General features: G+C 39.1%; 1 protein-coding gene across 7 annotated transcripts in view; it reads left to right on the forward strand.

The window, feature by feature from the left end:
• ARID4B (AT-rich interaction domain 4B) overlaps positions 1 to 17,254 on the forward strand; it is a 139,422-nt gene that overhangs the window by 118,343 nt on the left and 3,825 nt on the right. For 6 of the 7 annotated variants that reach the window (XM_018042288.1, XM_018042291.1, XM_018042286.1 and 3 more), the window contains 4 exons: positions 8,684 to 9,898; positions 12,667 to 12,780; positions 15,209 to 15,424; positions 16,515 to 16,661. In XM_018042288.1, the coding sequence (XP_017897777.1) occupies positions 8,684 to 9,898; positions 12,667 to 12,780; positions 15,209 to 15,424; positions 16,515 to 16,661 (1,692 nt within the window). The other variant, XM_018042292.1, reaches the window with a different exon arrangement.

The following is a 17,254-nucleotide window of genomic DNA, read 5'->3' on the forward strand; positions in this document are numbered from 1 at the left end:
CTTTTTTTAAAAACTGTGGCAAGCATAAACCTAACTATGTAAAAAAAGACAGTATTTCCACTTTAATGAAGGTTCATCTGAATAGAGTTTCCAGGTGATATTCAGGTTCTCTGTGAGTCTACAAAGACCTCTCTCAGGAAATTCAGTGGGGCAATGTTATTAGGGCCTTCTAGGAAACAAGCTGGTTTTAGAAAAGGCAGAGGACCCAGAGATCTAATTGTCAACATCCGCTGGATCATTGAAAAAGCAAGAGAGTTCCAGAAAAACATCTATTTCTGTTTTATTGACTATGCCAAAGCCTTTGACTGTGTGGATCACAATAAACTGTGGAAAATTCTGAAAGAGATGGGAATACCAGACCATCTGACCTGCCTCTTGAGGAATCTGTATGCAGGTCAGGAAGCAGCAGTTAGAACTGGACATGGAACAACAGACTGGTTCCAAATAGGAAAAGGAGTACGTCAGGGCTGTCTATTGTCACCCTGCTTATTTAACTTATATGCAGAGTACATCATGAGAAACGCAAGCTGGAATCAAGATTGCCGGGAAAAATATCAATAACCTCAGATATGCAGATGACACCACCCTTATGGCAGAAAGTGAAGAGGAACTCAAAAGCCTCTTGATGAAAGTGAAAGTGGAGAGTGAAAAGCTGGCCTAAAGCTCAACATTCAGAAAACGAAGATCATGGCATCCGGTCCCATCTCATCATGGGAAATAGATGGGGAAACAGTGGAAACAGTGTCAGACTTTATTTGGGGGGGCTCCAAAATCACTGCAGATGGTGACTGCAGCCATGAAATTAAAAGACACTTACTCCTTGGAAGGAAAGTTATGACCAACCTAGATAGTATATTCAAAAGCAGAGACATTACTTTGCCGACTAAGGTCCGTCTAGTCAAGGCTATGGTTTTTCCTGTGGTTATGTATGGATGTGAGAGTTGGACTGTGAAGAAGGCTGAGTGCCGAAGAATTGATGCTTCTGAACTGTGGTGTTGGAGAAGACTTGAGAGTCCCTTGGACTGCAAGGAGATCCAACCAGTCCATTCTGAAGGAGATCAGCCCTGGGATTTCTTTGGAAGGAATGATGCTAAAGCTGAAACTCCAGAACTTTGACCACCTCTTGTGAAGAGTTGACTCACTGGAAAAGACTCTGATGCTGGGAGGGATTGGGGGCATGAGGAGAAGGGGAGGACAGAGGATGAGATGGCTGGATGGCATCCCTGACTCGATGGACGTGAGTCTGAGTGAACTCCGGGAGTTGGTGATGGACAGGGAGGCCTGGCGTGCTGCGATTCATGGGGTCGCAAAGAGTCGGACACGACTGAGCGACTGAACTGAACTGAGGAAACATCAGGGCTCTCAGGAATATCTGACATAATCTTAGTGGATGACCGAAAGAATTATGCTCTGTGCTATTGATAAGGTGCTCTGTATGTTCTGATTTTACGCTGCCCAAATATACTCCTAATTTTCAGGTGTAGGTCAAAACAAAATGTTTCTGCTGGGAAGGATGATGTCATTGCCTGATCCAGGTAATGGCGCAAAAGAGATTGAGCCGAGAGCTGGAATCTTATCACCAAATGGTTGAAACAAGCTAATATAGGAAGACTCTAACTGATGGCAAGAGGCATTCTGATGATGATACAAGTCATATGAGTTCCTTTGGAAATAACACCACACGGGTCTGGACTGGTTTCCTTCTGTGTCTGATGCATAGTTCTCTTCCTGGGAACTTTTTAAAGCTCTCTCTTCAAAGTAGTCCCTAAAATTTTTTTCTTTCTGGTATCTGATTTTTTAAAACATCTTTGGTATACCCACTGTGATGGAACACATTCTTCCATTCTCCAGTAGATGTTAAGAACAAGTGAGTAAGAGGGAAGATAAGACTATCCATATTTGAAAACATTATTTATGGTCCGGCAGGGTTGGAAGTTTTTCCTTAATTATTTTATTGGCATTGTTCAGCTGTATTTTTCCTTCAGTGTTTTCTGTGAAATCCAGAGCTCTTGTCTCTGATTCTTTGTGGATGACTTGTTTTATGGCTTGCTTTTTGCCTTCCCTTTCTCTGAAATCTGGAATCTTTGTTTTGAATGTTTTCAAATTGCACAGAGATTATCCCTTTTGTGGATGTATTTTCATCTATTGTAATGTGTACTTGCTAAGCTGCTTCATTCTACAAACTTGTATCTTTCTGTTCTGGATCAGTTCAGTTCCATTTAGTCGCTCAGTCATGTCCAACTCTTAGCGACCCCATGAATTGCAGCACGCCAGGCCTCCTTGTCCATCACCAGCTCCCGGAGTTCAGTCAAACTCAACATCCATCGAGTCGGGGATGTCATCCAGCCGTCTCATCCTCTGTCATCCCCTTCTCCTGCCCCCAATCCTTCCCAGCATCAGAGTCTTTTCCAATGAGTCAACTCTTCGCATGAGGTGGCCAAAGTATTAGAGTTTCAGCTTTAGCAGCATCATTCCTTCCAACGAACACCCAGGGCTGATCTCCTTTAAAATGGACTGGTTGGATCTCCTTGCAGTCCAAGGGACTCTCAAGAGTCTTCTCCAGCACCACAGTTCGAAAGCATCAATTCTTCGGCGCTCAGCCTTCTTCACAGTCCAACTCTCACATCCATACATGACCACAGGAAAAACCATAGCCTTGACTAGATGGACCTTTGTTAGCAAAGTAATGTCTCTGCTTTTGAATATGCTATCTAGGTTGGTCATAACTTTTCTTCCAAGGAGGAAGCGTCTTTTAATTTCATGGCTGCAGTCACCATCTGCAGTGATTTTGGAGCCCCCCCAAAATAAAGTCTAGTTTTCTTGAGATCTTTTGTTGATTTTTCTCCGGTACACTTCCGTATTCTATCCCCTACTCCTCTCTCCTCCCTTTCTCTCTTTTGAACCCTGCCATTATGTTAATATTGAACCTTCTGCAGTATACTCTAATATAGTCAACTTTTCTCAGAGATACATTATTGATTGTTTTGTCGTCGTCTTCTAGTTTCTTAGAAATTTTCTTGATTTTATCCTTTAATCCTTTTATTGTTTAGTACTGTAATGCTTATTGACAGCTGTAATGTTTTTTCTTTTTAAGAACTCTTTTCTACATGCTTCATATAATTCTGTTCTTATAAAATGGGTGGGTGCAATATCTTGTTTCTGATTTCATTCTTTTTTATTGTAGTAGAGTTGATTAACAATGTTGTGTTAGTTTCTGGTATATAGCAAAGTGGTTCAGTTATATATGTAGTCTTTTTTCATATTCTTTTCCTTTATGGTTTATTACAAGATTTTGAATATAATTCCCTGTGCTATACAGGACCTCGTTGTTTATTTTACGTATAGTAGTTTGTATCTGCTAATCCCAAACCCCTAACTCACCCACTCCACTCCTTTTCCCCTTTGTTGGTCATGTTTGTTTTCTGTGTCTTCAAGTCTATTTCTTTTTCAAAATAATTTACTTGTGTCATAGTTTAGGTTCCACATGTAAGTGATGGCATATGTTATTTGTCTTTCTCTGATTTAACTTCATTTAGTGTGATAGTCTCTAGATCCATCCATGTTGCTTCAAATGGCATTGTTTCCTCCTTTTTGTATGGCTGAGGAGTATCTCATTGTATATATGTACCACACCTTATTTATCCATTTATCTGTCAGTAGCCATTTAGGGTTGCTTTTATGTCTTGGCTATTGTAAATACTGCTGCTGTGCACATTGGGATACGTGTATCTTTTCAAATTATAATTTTCCCCAGATGTCCCAGGAGTGGGATTGTTGGATCATACAGCAGGAAAGACTAAAAACTCTGTTTTTAGCTTCTTTAAGGCGCCTACATACTCTTTTTCATAGTGGCTACATCAGTTTACTTTCCCACCAGCAGCATACAAGGGTTCCCTTTTCTCCACACCTTCTCCAGGATTTGTTATTAGTAAACTTTTTAATGATGGCCATTCTGGCTGGTGCCTCATTATAGTTTTGATTTGCATTTCTCTGGTACTAGGTGATGTTAAGCATCTTTCCATGGGCCTGTTGGCCATCTGTCTCTCTGCTTTAGAGATAGGTAGGCCTAGGTCTTCTGCCCATGTTTCAGGTGGGTCGTTTGTTCCTTTTTTGTTGTTGAGTTGTATGAGCAATTTGTATATTTTGGAAATTAAGCCTTGTCAGTTGCCTCGTTTGCAAATATTTTCTCTCAGTCCATAGGTTTTGATTTCCTTTGTAGTTTCCTTTGTGATTTCCTTTGTAGCAAAATCTTAACTAATTTGATTAGGTCACATTTGTTTATATTTGCTTTTATTTCTGCTGCTTTGGGAGATGAACCTAAGAAAACATTGGTACAATTTATGTCAGAGAATGTTTTATCTGTGATCTCTTCTAGGAGTTTTAGGGTGTCATGTCTTAAACTTAACTCTAAACTGTTTTGAGTGTATTTTTGTATATGGTGTGCGGGTGTGTTCTGACTTCATTGATTTACATTTAGCAGTCCAGCTTTTCCAACACCACTTGTATACAAAGTGTGGCAGAAGGTGATGGAGGTATTAACAAGAGAATTCTCATTGCTTATATATGTCAACAAATAGTATATTATTAAGAGACGATGATAGTAACTATGAATGGAAATACTTATAAGATTTTGGAAGCTGGGGAAGGAAGAAAAGAGGAGCTATTGGTGTTTTGTTATGAGAGTAAATTAGTTTTCACTGTTTACATGTATTTCTTGCTCCTTCATTGATCACAGCCTTACTGTCGTAAAGGGGCCTGTGTAACTCAGTGAAGCTATGAGCCACACTATGTAGGGCCATCCAAGATGGACCGGTCATAGTGGAGAGTTCTGAAAAAATGTGGTCCACTGAAGGAGAGAATGGCAAACCGCTCCAGTACTCTTCCCATGAACAGTAGGAAGAGGCAAAAAGATATGACACCTGAAGATGAGCCACTCAGATCAGAAAGTGTCCAGTATGCTACTAGGGAAGAGCAGACAGCAGTTGTTATTAGCTCCAGAAAGAATGAAGAAGCTATGCCAAGGTGGAAATGACACTCAGTTGTGGATGTGTCTAGTGTGAAAGTCAAGTCCAGTGCTGTACAGAGCAGTGTGGAATAGGAACCCAGAACGTTAGGTCCATGAATCAAGGTAAATTGGACGTGGTGAAGAAGGAGGTGGCAAGAGTGAACATTGACATCTTAGGAATCAGTGAACTAAAATGGACAGGAATGGGCAAATTTAATTTAGATGACCTGTATATATCTACTACTGTGGGCAAGATTCCCTTAGAAGAAATGGAGTAGCCCTAATACTCAACAGAAGAGTCTGAAATGCAGTACTTGGGTGCAGTCTCAAAAATGACAGAATGATCTCAATTTGTTTCCAAGGCAAACCATTCAGCATCACAGTAATCAAGTGTATGCCCCAATCATGAATGCTGAAGTGGCTGAAGTTGACTGATTTATGAAGACCTACAAGACCTTCTAGAACTAACACCCCCTGCCCCCCCAAAAAATGTCACTTTCATCATAGGGGATTGGAATGAAAAAGTAGTAGGAAGTCAGGAGATACCCAGAATAACAGACAAGTTTGGCCTTGGAGTAAAAAATGACACATGGCAAAGGCTAACAGAGTTTTGTCAAGAAAACACTCTGGTCATAGCAAACACCCTTTTCCAACAACACAAGAGACGACTCTGTACATGGACATCCCCAGATGGTCAATACCGAAATCAAATTGATTATATTCTTTGCAGCCAAAAATGGAGAAGCTCTATATAGTCAGCAAAAATGACACCCAGAGCTGACTGTGCCTCAGATCATGAGCTTCTTATAGCAAAACTGAAGCTTAAATTGGTCATGAGTTTCTTACTGCAAAATTGAGGCTTAAATTGAAGAAAGTAGGGAAAACCGCTAGGCCATTCAGGTATGCCCTAAATCAAATCCCTTGTGATTATACAGTGGAAGTGATGAATAGATTTAAGGGATTAGATCTTGTAGACAGAATGCCTGATGAACTATGGACGGAAATTTGTAACAATTGTACCGGAGGCAGTGACCAGAACCATCCCCAAGAAAAGAAATGCAAGAAGCAAAGTGGTTATCTGAGGAGGCTTTACAAATAGCTGAGAAAAGAAGACAAGTGAAAGACAAGGGAGAACAGGAAAGATACACTCAACTGAATGCAGAGTTTCAAAGAATAGCAAGGAGAGATAAGAAAGCCTGCCCCAGTAATCCGTGCAAAGAAATAGGGGAATACAATTGAATGAGAATGACTAGAGATCTCTTCAAGAAAACTGGAAATAGCAAGGGAACATTTCATGCAAGAATGGGCATGATAAAGGAGAAAAATGGTAAGGACCTAATAGAAGAAGAAGAGATTGAGAAAGGTGGCAAGAATATCCAGAACTGTACAAAAAAAGTCTTAATGGCCTGGATAGCCATGATAGTGTAATCACTCACCTAGAGCCATACATCCTGGAGTGTGAAGTCAGGTGGGCCTTAGGAAGCATTATTATGGAAAAAGCTAGTGGAGGAGATGGAATTCCAGCTGAACTATCAAATCCTAAGAGATGATGCTGTTAAAGTGCTACATTCAGTATGTCAGCAAATTTGGAAAACTCACCAGTGGCCACAGGATTAGAGAAGGTCATTATTTATCCCAGTCTCAAAGAAGGGCAATGCCATGGAATGTTCCAACTACTGTACTTGTTTCACATGCTAATAAAGATTATGTTCAAAATCCTTCAAGCTAGGCTTTAATAGTACATGAACTTCCAAATGTACAAGCTGGGTTTAGAAAAGGCAGAGGAACCAGAGATCAAATAACCAACATTTATTGGCTCATAAGGAAAGCGAGGGAATTCCAGAAAAACATCTACTTCTGCTTCCTTGACTATGCTAAAGCCTTTGACTGTATGGATCACAACAAACTGTGCAAAATTCTTAGAGAGATGAGAATACCAGACCACCTGACCTGCTTCTTGAGAAACCTGTATGCAGGTCAGGAAGCAACAATTAGAACCGGACATGATACAACAGACTGGTTCAAAATTGGGAAAGAAGTATGACAAGGCTGCAGATTGTAACCCTGCTTATTTAACTTCTGTGCAGAGTGTATGCTAAGTCATTTCAGTCGTGTCCAACTCTTTGAGACCCTATGAACTGTAGTCTGGCAGGCTCCTCTGTCCATGGCATTCTCCAGGCAAGAATACTATTTGGGGTTGCCATGCCCTCCTCCAGGGGATCTTCCCAACCCAGGGATCGGACCCATGTCTCTCTCATTTCCTGCATTGGCAGGCGGGTTCCTTACCACTCGTGCCGCCTGGGAAGCCCTTTAAACAGAGTACATCATGCGAAATGCTAAGCTGGGGGAATCACAAGCTGGAATCAAGATTGCTGGGAGAAATATAAACAACCTCAAATATACAGATAATACCATTCTTAATGGTAGAAAGTGAAGAGAAATTAAAAGGCTTCTTGTTAAGCATGAAAGAGGAGAGTGAAAAAGCTGGCTTAAAACTCAACATTCAAAAAATGAAGATCATGGGATCTGATCCCATCACTTCATGATGAATAGATGGGGAAAAAGTGGAAACCAATCGATTTTATTTTCTTGGGCTCCAAAATCCCTGCAGACAGTGACATGAAGTTAAAAGACCCTTGCTACTTGATAGAAAAGCTATGACAAACCTAGACAGCATATTAAAAACCAGAGACATCCCTTTGCTGACGAAGGTCCATATAGTCAAAGCTGTGATTTTTCCAGTAGTCATGTATGGATGTGAGAGTTGGACTATAAAGAAAGCTGAGCACTGAAGAATTGATGCTTTTGAACTGCGGTGTTGGGGAAGACTCTTGAGAGTCCCTTGAAGTACAAGGAGATCCAACCTTTGCATCCTGAAGGAAATCAGTCCTGAATATTCATTGGAAGGACTGATGCTGAAGCTGAAATTCCAATACTTTGGCCACCTGATGCGAAGAACTGACTTACTTGAGAAGACCCTGATGCTGGAAAAGATTGAAGGCGAGAGAAGGGATGAGATGGTTGAATGGCAGCATTGACTCAATGGACATGAGTTTGAGTAAACTCTGGGAGTTTGTGATGGACAGGGAGGCCTTGGCATGCTGCAGTCCATGGGGTTGCAAAAAAGTCAGACATGACTGAGCGACTGAACTGAACTGAACTGATGTTTGTATAAAGTTAATTGTGTTGTTCTTTAAAGCATCTGTGGTAGAAATACATTGCTTACAAAACTTTTGAGTTGTCATTGCTACATTGAAAGTGAAGACTACACTTTTATAAGAATATACACTTTAGAGTTTGAACGTCCTGGAACTACATCCTGACTCCACTATGTTCTGCTCATAAATTTGGATAAGATTCTTTCTTTTTTATAATCTACTTTATTGAGGTAAAATTTACAAACAATGAAAGTCACCAGTTTTATGTTTACAATATGATGAGTTTCGGCAAAAGCATACAGTAGTGTCACTCCCACTCTAGTCATGATAGATGACATTTCCATCATTGGGTGAGTGTCTTCTCTCTGAAGCTCAGTTTCCTCAGTTGTAAAATGAGGATAAAACCTAGCAACCTGGAGTGGTTATAAGCATATGAGCTAATACTTGTTTACATTAGTGGGGCCAGAGAAGACATCGCTGCTATTCTTATCATACTCATTGTTTTTTCTTTCTTTTCTAGCTTCTGAAAGTTCTGCTGAAGACAGTGAGCAAGAGGATGAAACAAGTGTTCAGGACCTAGAGAACCATGGCAAAGAAGAATCTAAGATGGATCATTTGACTCACAACAGAAGTGATCTTCCATCCAAAGAGGAACAGAACAGTTCATCTTTGCTTGAAGAAAACAAAGGCCACGCAGATTTGGTAATAGCCAAACCCTTGTCAAAATCTCCAGAAAGCTTAAGAAAAGATATGGAAGCCTTATCTGAAGATACTGACTATGAAGAAGAAGATGAAGTCACAAAAAAGAGAAAGGATGTTAAAAAGGACACCGCTGATAAATCTTCAAAGCCACCGGTGAAACGTGGTAAGAGAAGGTACTGCAATACCGAGGAGTGTTTAAAAAGCGGCTCCCCCAGTAAGAAGGAGGATAAGGCCAAGAACAAAGAAGCCCTTTGCATAGAAAACAGTAGCAATAGCTCCTCAGATGAGGACGAAGAAGGAAAGTCCAAAGCCAAGGTGACACCGACTAAGAAATACAATGGTTTGGAGGAGAAGAGAAAGTCTCTACGGACAACTGGTTTCTATTCAGGATTTTCAGAAGTGGCCGAGAAAAGGATAAAACTTTTAAATAACTCTGATGAAAGACTTCAGAACAGCAGAGCAAAAGATCGAAAAGATGTCTGGTCAAGTATTCAGGGTCAGTGGCCTAAAAAAACGCTGAAGGAGCTTTTCTCAGACTCTGACACTGAGGCCGCAGCCTCCCCACCCCATCCTGCCCCAGAAGAGGGGCCGGCTGAGGGGTCCCTGCAGACTGTGGCCGAGGAGGAGAGCTGCTCCCCCAACACCGATCTGGCTGCCCCGCCCTCGGCCGGTGCAGAGGGCAAACCCACTGAGGAGAAGCCAGCTGAAGTCAGTGACAAAAAATCGGAATTTCCGAGCAGCGGCAGCAATTCAGTGCTCAATACCCCTCCCACAACACCTGAGTCCCCTTCCTCAGTCACCGTGACGGAAGCCAGTCGGCAGCCACCTTCTGTAACAGTGTCAGAGCCTCTGGCCCCAAACCATGAGGAAGTCCGCAGCATCAAGAGTGAGACCGACAGCACAGTCGAAGTGGACAGTGTCGCGGGGGAGCTGCAGGACCTGCAGTCAGAAGGGAACAGCTCGCCCACGGGCTTTGATGCCAGCGTGAGCTCGAGCAGCAGCAATCAGCCTGAGGCAGAGCATCCCGAGAAAGGTGAGGCCCCGGGCCCCAGCGTCATGGTTTATGATCTTCCCCCCTGACGGTTTCAGGGGCTTCATACCCTTCATTACAACATGAGGTGTTTACGTGGAGTACTTGTGTGAGCATGTGAAAGTGGCAATGTGAAAGGTAGTTTGGTTAGTGGAGGGTGGGATGCATTTAACAACTTGAGAATTGAGTGTTTTTTTCACTTCAGCCACCTGTGACATTTCACAGTGGACCAGATCATGTGCTATTTAATAGAAAATGCACCCAGGCTCAAATCCAGACCTGTTTGAAAACTCATTATATACTGGTTGACTGCATGGCATGAGCAGCTTAAATATATTTCTTTAACATTGTTTTTGCAGCTGTCCCATGCAGTTTCTCACTAACATTTTGATTTATTGATGGACTCGTCCACCCTTAACCAAAGTACTCTATGTAGGGGTTTGGAGCAAGCAACTGTCCAGGCTGTGCTGTCCTCAGATAACCATGTCAAACTGATTTTTGAGCCTGACTACTGTTTGAGAGTTTGTAAAGGAACTTTCTTGGTTGCCTAGCTTCCAAATTGAAGGACCAGTGTCTATGCTGTACTTCCCTGAAGTCTTAGTGCCTTATTATTGGTGCCATAGCTCTGACACCATTCTTCTTGTAAACCACTTCATTCAGGTGTCTTTAAATCAGTATACTGTAAGCTGACACTTGGCTTTAAAACACACTTTTCCAGTGTAAAGCACTAGGGTATGTATGTTATATAACATACCAGATTTTATTATACTGATTTCAGGTTTTTAGGTAAACTTAAGGAGATACAATCTAGACCAAATTAGTTAACTTTCAGTTTTCTCTCATAAACCTTTTTTTTCCTTTTTCTAGTTTCCCTGAGACATAATTGACATAACTATCTATCACACAAATAATTTTGTCTTAAAACATTTTTTAAAAAATACTAAGTAAAAATGTAGTTGCAGTAGATTTCAGTGATCTTTCTTTTTTATTTAAATATTTACACACATAGCTACTGTGATTATGTTTGTGTGTTGTACTGTCTCACAGATTTGAATTATCCAGGCATAAATATCCTCAAGATGAAAGAAGCATTTATTACAGATGATTAGAGAAGCTTTCAATAAAATATAATGAACTTTTAATCATAATTCTGAAGAGGTTGCATCCTCACCATGCTCCTCATATCTAATGAAAGATTGAGATGTGTTTTCAACAAGTCTGATAGCCTATGTCAGTATTACCCTTTTGAATCTTAATCTTAACTATGTTAAAAAGTAAGCAGTTTGAGAACTTCATTTAGGATATATCTGTCTTATCAAATCAAAGCATATTACAGAATTTTTTAGAATTTGTATCTCTTTAAAAATAAATTCTTAAGCACCTGTTTCATACGGCTCCTTTTGTCTGCAAAAGGAGTAAATTTATCTGCAGATATTGAAGACTTCACTTTATATTAAAAGTAAAAATGTAAGTTTTACAGTTTAGATTTAAGATTGCCTTCCAGGTTAGCCTACAGTGAGCTTTTTATTTTTGGAGATGAAAGTTTCAGAATTAAACTCTTTCAGAGAGAAATTTGGCAATTATTGTTAAGATTCTGTACTTTAATATAGGTAATATCTGAATCACTTCCTTTATGGTTCACCTTGTTATATTAAAATAGCCTTAGGGAAAGTTATCAATTAGATGTAACCCGTTAAAAAAAACAACTAAAAAGTTGTAAACAAAACATTTAAAATAGCTTGTTCCAATTTTTTACCAACAAAGCCATGTCTTGTATATGTTACCATTGTAACAGGCTTAAGAAACATTTTTAGTAACAAACATGGCATAATTTTATCATAGTATTGATTGTATTGTGGTTATAGTAATAGTATCTGACACTGCAATGGAATAGAGATAAGACTTTATAAGTCTCAGGAAAAAGAGATTACTATATAGTCTGAAAAGCAATACATATAATTAGACACTAGAAACACAGCAGATGCTGAGGATCCTATTAGAAGTAGAGAAACTGTAGTTTGGACTAGCAGTTTTGAAGCCTGCACATCAGGGAAGGTAAGACTTGAGCTAATCCTTGAGGAAAAGAGAGACTTTATAATATTTTGGAATAACTTCCTACCAAGATGATGAAATATTTTTTAGAACTACTGTACTGGATTTGTAAATGGTATACATGTTAACCATTGCCCAAGAAGGATATGCATGCTTTATTTGTTTTTCATTTTTAAATGTTTATTTGTTTATTTATTTTTGGTTGTGCTAGGTCTTTGTTGCTGTACAGGCTTTCCTCTAGTTGCGGTGAGCAGGGCCTACTCTTTGTTGCTCTGTGCAGGCTTTTCATTTCAGTGGCTTCTCTTATTGCCCAGCCGGACTCTAGGGCAGGAGAGCTTCAGTTGTTGCGACTCCCGTGGTCCAGAGCGTGGGCTCAGTAGCTGTGGCACACAGGCTTAGTTGCTCTGCGGCATGTGGAATCTTCCCAGACTAGGGATAGAACCCATGTCTCCTGCATTGGCAGGCAGATTCTTTACCACTCAGCCACCAGGGTAGTGCTTTATTTGCTTTTTAAAAAAACTCTAGTTTTATGATGTGTTATAATTCAGCTCATTAATGACTTTTTAAAATTCTAATAATTTCTGTGATAACTTATAAATCTCAAAGAACATCTGTAGTTTCAGAATTGGTCTATTCTTCTAAAATGTGGAATTAATTTATACCTGGGGACAAGCTTGATTTTATTTTGTGTTACTTAATAGTTCTTTTCCCCATCAAAGCCTGTACAGGTCAGAAAAGAGTGAAAGAAGCTCAGGGAGGAGGAAATTCGTCAAAAAAGCAGAAACGAAGCCATAAGTCTGCAGTGGTAAACAACAAAAAGAAGGGGAAAGGCAGTAAGTGTGAAATCTCTAATGTTTAAATATGAAGATGATGGTGGATGTGTTTTTTTCTCCCTTTAAGAAAAGGGATTTAGGATATGGGATACTTAATGTTTTGATTGTTGTCTCTACCCCTGCAAAAATCACACAGAAGTCTCTTGACTGCAGGTAGATTCTAGGATTGAGCAATTTGCTGTTATTCAGCAGTAGTATCGATTGCTGATTTTTAATCTTTTTAAAAAATAATAGCCAGTGTAATATAAACACCAACATTTTTGTTAGTTTTATGTGCAGATTCTTTTGCATTATATATATTACATATTATTAAATACTTGAATTATATATTCTTTTTATTACAGTGAAACTGATTGCTTTGTAATCCATTCAGGCAAAATCAGCCTAGAAGAGAACAACCAAGATAGCTTTAGAGCTATGATTCCAATAGCTGCAGCCTAATATCTTTATCTTCGATATCCTGAACTGTGTATTCAAGAGCAGCTCTAAGAATACAGGGGTTAAATATGTTCTAACTAATGACTTTAGCAATGACTCTTATTTATCAGTCTGCAGGAATATATATATTGTATTTCTCCTGAGAGCTGCACGTTTTTTTCTCTCTCTCGTAGACAAAGTACGAAGCAGAAAATATGTAAAGAATTTTTTTTCAGGTGCCCCACACTGACCTCCTGCTGCTCTTCCAGGAGATTCCTGCCACCTCCACTGCCTGACCTTTGCTATCGGCCGGCTTGCCTGCACTTCAGTGCAGAAAAGGGTTTTGCGGCCAGCTCCCCGCGGTTCTGCTGAGCCCATATGACTTCCAGGCGGTGAATATGGCATCCTTCGGGGCCCCGGGCGGCTGTGTTCAGCAAGGCCATGAAAGCCGAGCTGAGGCAGACCACTGCATCAGAGTGGGGCCAAGCCTTGGGTGGCTGAGCTAGGAGTTGCCAGGGGTTCCAGAGCAGCAGTGGGGGGACTGGGAAGGGATTCTTTTAAGACATATACAAAAGAGTGGTGGAGTTTCTTTACTCCTGAACACCACAGTGGGGAGGAGTTGCTCTGTGTCTTTCCTATCTGGAATACTTTTCAGTTTTTTAGAGCTGAACTATATTTTTTGGAGGGTAGCTATTGTTAAATGAAGAACTGATAAAAGAAAATGGATAAATTTGATGCCAGATTGATGCCACATTTGGAGTAACTGAAAGGATATTCAAGACTTTTTTAATTACATTGTAATGTTTTTATCTTTAAGACTTTTAAATGACATTCTCTAAGAGGGCTCATTTTCAACAAGTCAGTTGACATATTCATATAATTTTGAGCTATAGCAGTTGATCATATATTCTTCCATTTTAATTACTGGACTGAGATCTTGGTAAATCAGAATGAGGAAACAGTTCTCTGAGAATAATTTAGTCAAATGAATTAACTCTCATAGAATCTACAGTAATGCTTTGTATCCAGAAAGAGGTAATTTATGGAAATAGCAATTCCATCACCTATTCACATGTCAAGATGTTAAAGATTTCCATTCTGGTACTGAGGCTTTGGGCTTCCCAGGTGACGCAGTGATAAAGAACCCATCTACCAATGCAGGAGATAACAGAGACAGAGGTTCGATTCCTGGGTCGGGAAGATGCCTTGAAGTAGGAAATGGCAACCCACACCAGTATTGTTGCCTGGGAAATTCCATGTACAGAGGAGCCTGGCAGACTATAGTCCATAAAGTCACAAAGAGTCAGACATGACTGAGCATGTGCGTGCGCACACACGCACACTCACACACTTCGTTGAGGTTTTAATCAACAAAGGCAGATTTAACATTATTGCATAGACTTCTGAATTCTTCATAAATTACTGAATATATTTATCAGGGTAAAACCTATGATTTACTTTAGTCAACAGGTTATGATGTAGGAGTTTCTTAAGAAATCATTGTATATATTAAAATTTGGAATTTATTTTCAAAGAACTCTTTATTGAATGTAATGATAGTGTGTCATTGATTTGGCCAGAGAAGTAGGAAAGTGTCGCATGTACACAGTTTAAAATATGAAATTAAGAAGATTTCATATGATTCATTTAAAAAAATGCTGTATTCTATTATCTACCTATATATATATTTTAATATAGTAGAGTTAAAAGCTATTTAAATAATTACTGCATATTTGGTAATCACCATATATAATGAAAGATTACTTTGAGTATTTTTTTTTAAATACATTATTGGTGATTCAGGTAAGAAGAGTTTTTGTTTTCCTTAACTGGTATGCTGCTATGTTTATACTTGATTATTTTCCAAGTTTTTAGTCAGGGTCTGTAAAGCAAGTTGTTTACTATAGTAGTGAATGGAAATGGTTAATTTTTAAATTGTCCACTAAAATCTGTAACAAATTATGATTACTTTTCTGTTTACTAATGCTTTAAAAAAAATTTTCTTTTTCAGCAAATAGTAGTGATAGTGAAGAACTTTCTGCTGGTGAAAGTGTAACTAAGACTCAGCCCATCAAATCAGTTTCCACTGGAATGAAGGCTCATGGTACCAAATCTCCTGCTAGGACGCAGTCTCCAGGAAAATGCGGAAAGAATGGCGATAAGGATCCTGACCTCAAGGAACCCAGTAATCGATTACCCAAAGTTTACAAATGGAGTTTTCAGATGTGTAAGTGACATACGCTAAGTCAGAGGTGAAGCGATGGAAACTTCCTCCCAGTAATTTTTTCCCCCTTGTTGGTTATCCATTTTAAATATAGCAGTGTGTACATGTCCCCCAAATTCCCTAACTATCCCTTCCCGCCATCCTTCTCCCCCCAGCAACCATAAGATTGTTCTCTGTCAGCCTTCTTCTGTTTTGTAAGTTCATTTGTCGTCATTTTCTAGATTCCACATATAAATGGTGTCATGTGATGTTTCCCCTTCTCTGTCTGACTGACTTGACTCAGTATGTTAAGGCAGTTGAGGCACATACCAACATCGACTAGATATTTCTGATATAATGTCAGAAATGTACTATAAAAAATCTAGCGTTGCTCCTGGAAAGTGGATTGTTTAGGGTATCCATGAGGCAGAATTTACAATGAATTGCTAATTATTGAAGCTGGATGAGTATGTGTGACTCTGTCATACTACTCTTTGTACCTTTGTATACCTGAAAAATAGCCATTACAAGTTTTTGTTTGTTTGTTTTTCTTTTTATAAAGAGATTACTTCAGAGTTTCTCATGCAAGGAAGTATTCTTAGGAGATTGAAAATTGCTTCAGAGCATTTGAAAATTTTTCTAACAATTTAAAGTTATGCATACTTATTAAAAAATCAAAAAAAGAACAAAAAGACAAGAAAAAAATTTTGTTCAGAGTTCTAACATTCAAAAATATATGCAATTTAAACATTTTGAAAAAAAAATTTTTGGTGTCTTTCCAGTCTTGTTTCTAAGTATAATTTTTAATGATATACTATGGTGATGCTGTACACATAGGTGGATTTTTTGGGGGGATGGGCACAAATGTGGAAATTTTAACATCCATGTTTATTTAGGTCATAAGATCTTTAATTCTACACATTCATTCAAAAATTACCTTGCATGTATTAGTGCTGGGCATTTTTTTAGGCTGGGGAGAAAACTTAGGCAAACAATATTTATAAGCCTTTTTTTAAAGTTTGTCTTGACCTCATTCTGCAACCACACTATATATTCTCTAATATATTAAAATTTTGTTCACAAATGCATATTAATGAAAGTTTTAAATTCACAGCGGACCTGGAAAATATGACAAGTGCTGAACGCATCACAGTTCTTCAAGAAAAACTTCAAGAAATCAGAAAACATTATCTATCATTAAAATCGGAAGTAGCTTCCATAGATCGGAGGAGAAAGCGTTTAAAGAAGAAAGAAAGAGAAAGTAAGTGTTTTTACCTTACTTTACCTAAACACAAAGGAGTTTTGACTCGACAGTTGGGCTCATGTGAAATGTATCTGTGATTCTTCAGGCAGTAACCGCTCTGGCTTATTTTCTTCATCTATAAAATGGAAAAACTTTATCTAAAACAATTATCTCAAACCATAATATTCAATTTCATGGAGCTTACCATCTGCTTCCCTTTAAAAAACTAGTAATATGTCAGATAGTACAAAGCACTGTGAACAGAGTAGAGCAATGCTAAGGCAGTGATTGGGTGGGTTGTGTTAGATTCAGAGTGGCTGTAACATTTTCATTGAACCTGAAGGACCAGAGGGAGTGAGAGAGGTTAAAATCTGAGGGAAGGGGGTTGTTTTAATCTGACAGAGCTGCTGAAACAAAGTGCAGGCCTACTTCCAAGATGTTGTCGGTTCGTTTCCATACTGTCACAGAAGAGCAGATGTCTCAATAACATGTGTCATAGGAATGTCTTTGGTTTTCTAGTGCATATGAAAGTTATATTTACACTGTACTGTAGTCTGTTAAGTGTGCGATGGCATCATGTTCCAAAGAATAATAAACGTACCTCAGTTGAA

Source organism: Capra hircus, chromosome 28 (assembly GCF_001704415.2).
Source record: "Capra hircus breed San Clemente chromosome 28, ASM170441v1, whole genome shotgun sequence".
Taxonomy (NCBI): domain Eukaryota; kingdom Metazoa; phylum Chordata; class Mammalia; order Artiodactyla; family Bovidae; genus Capra; species Capra hircus.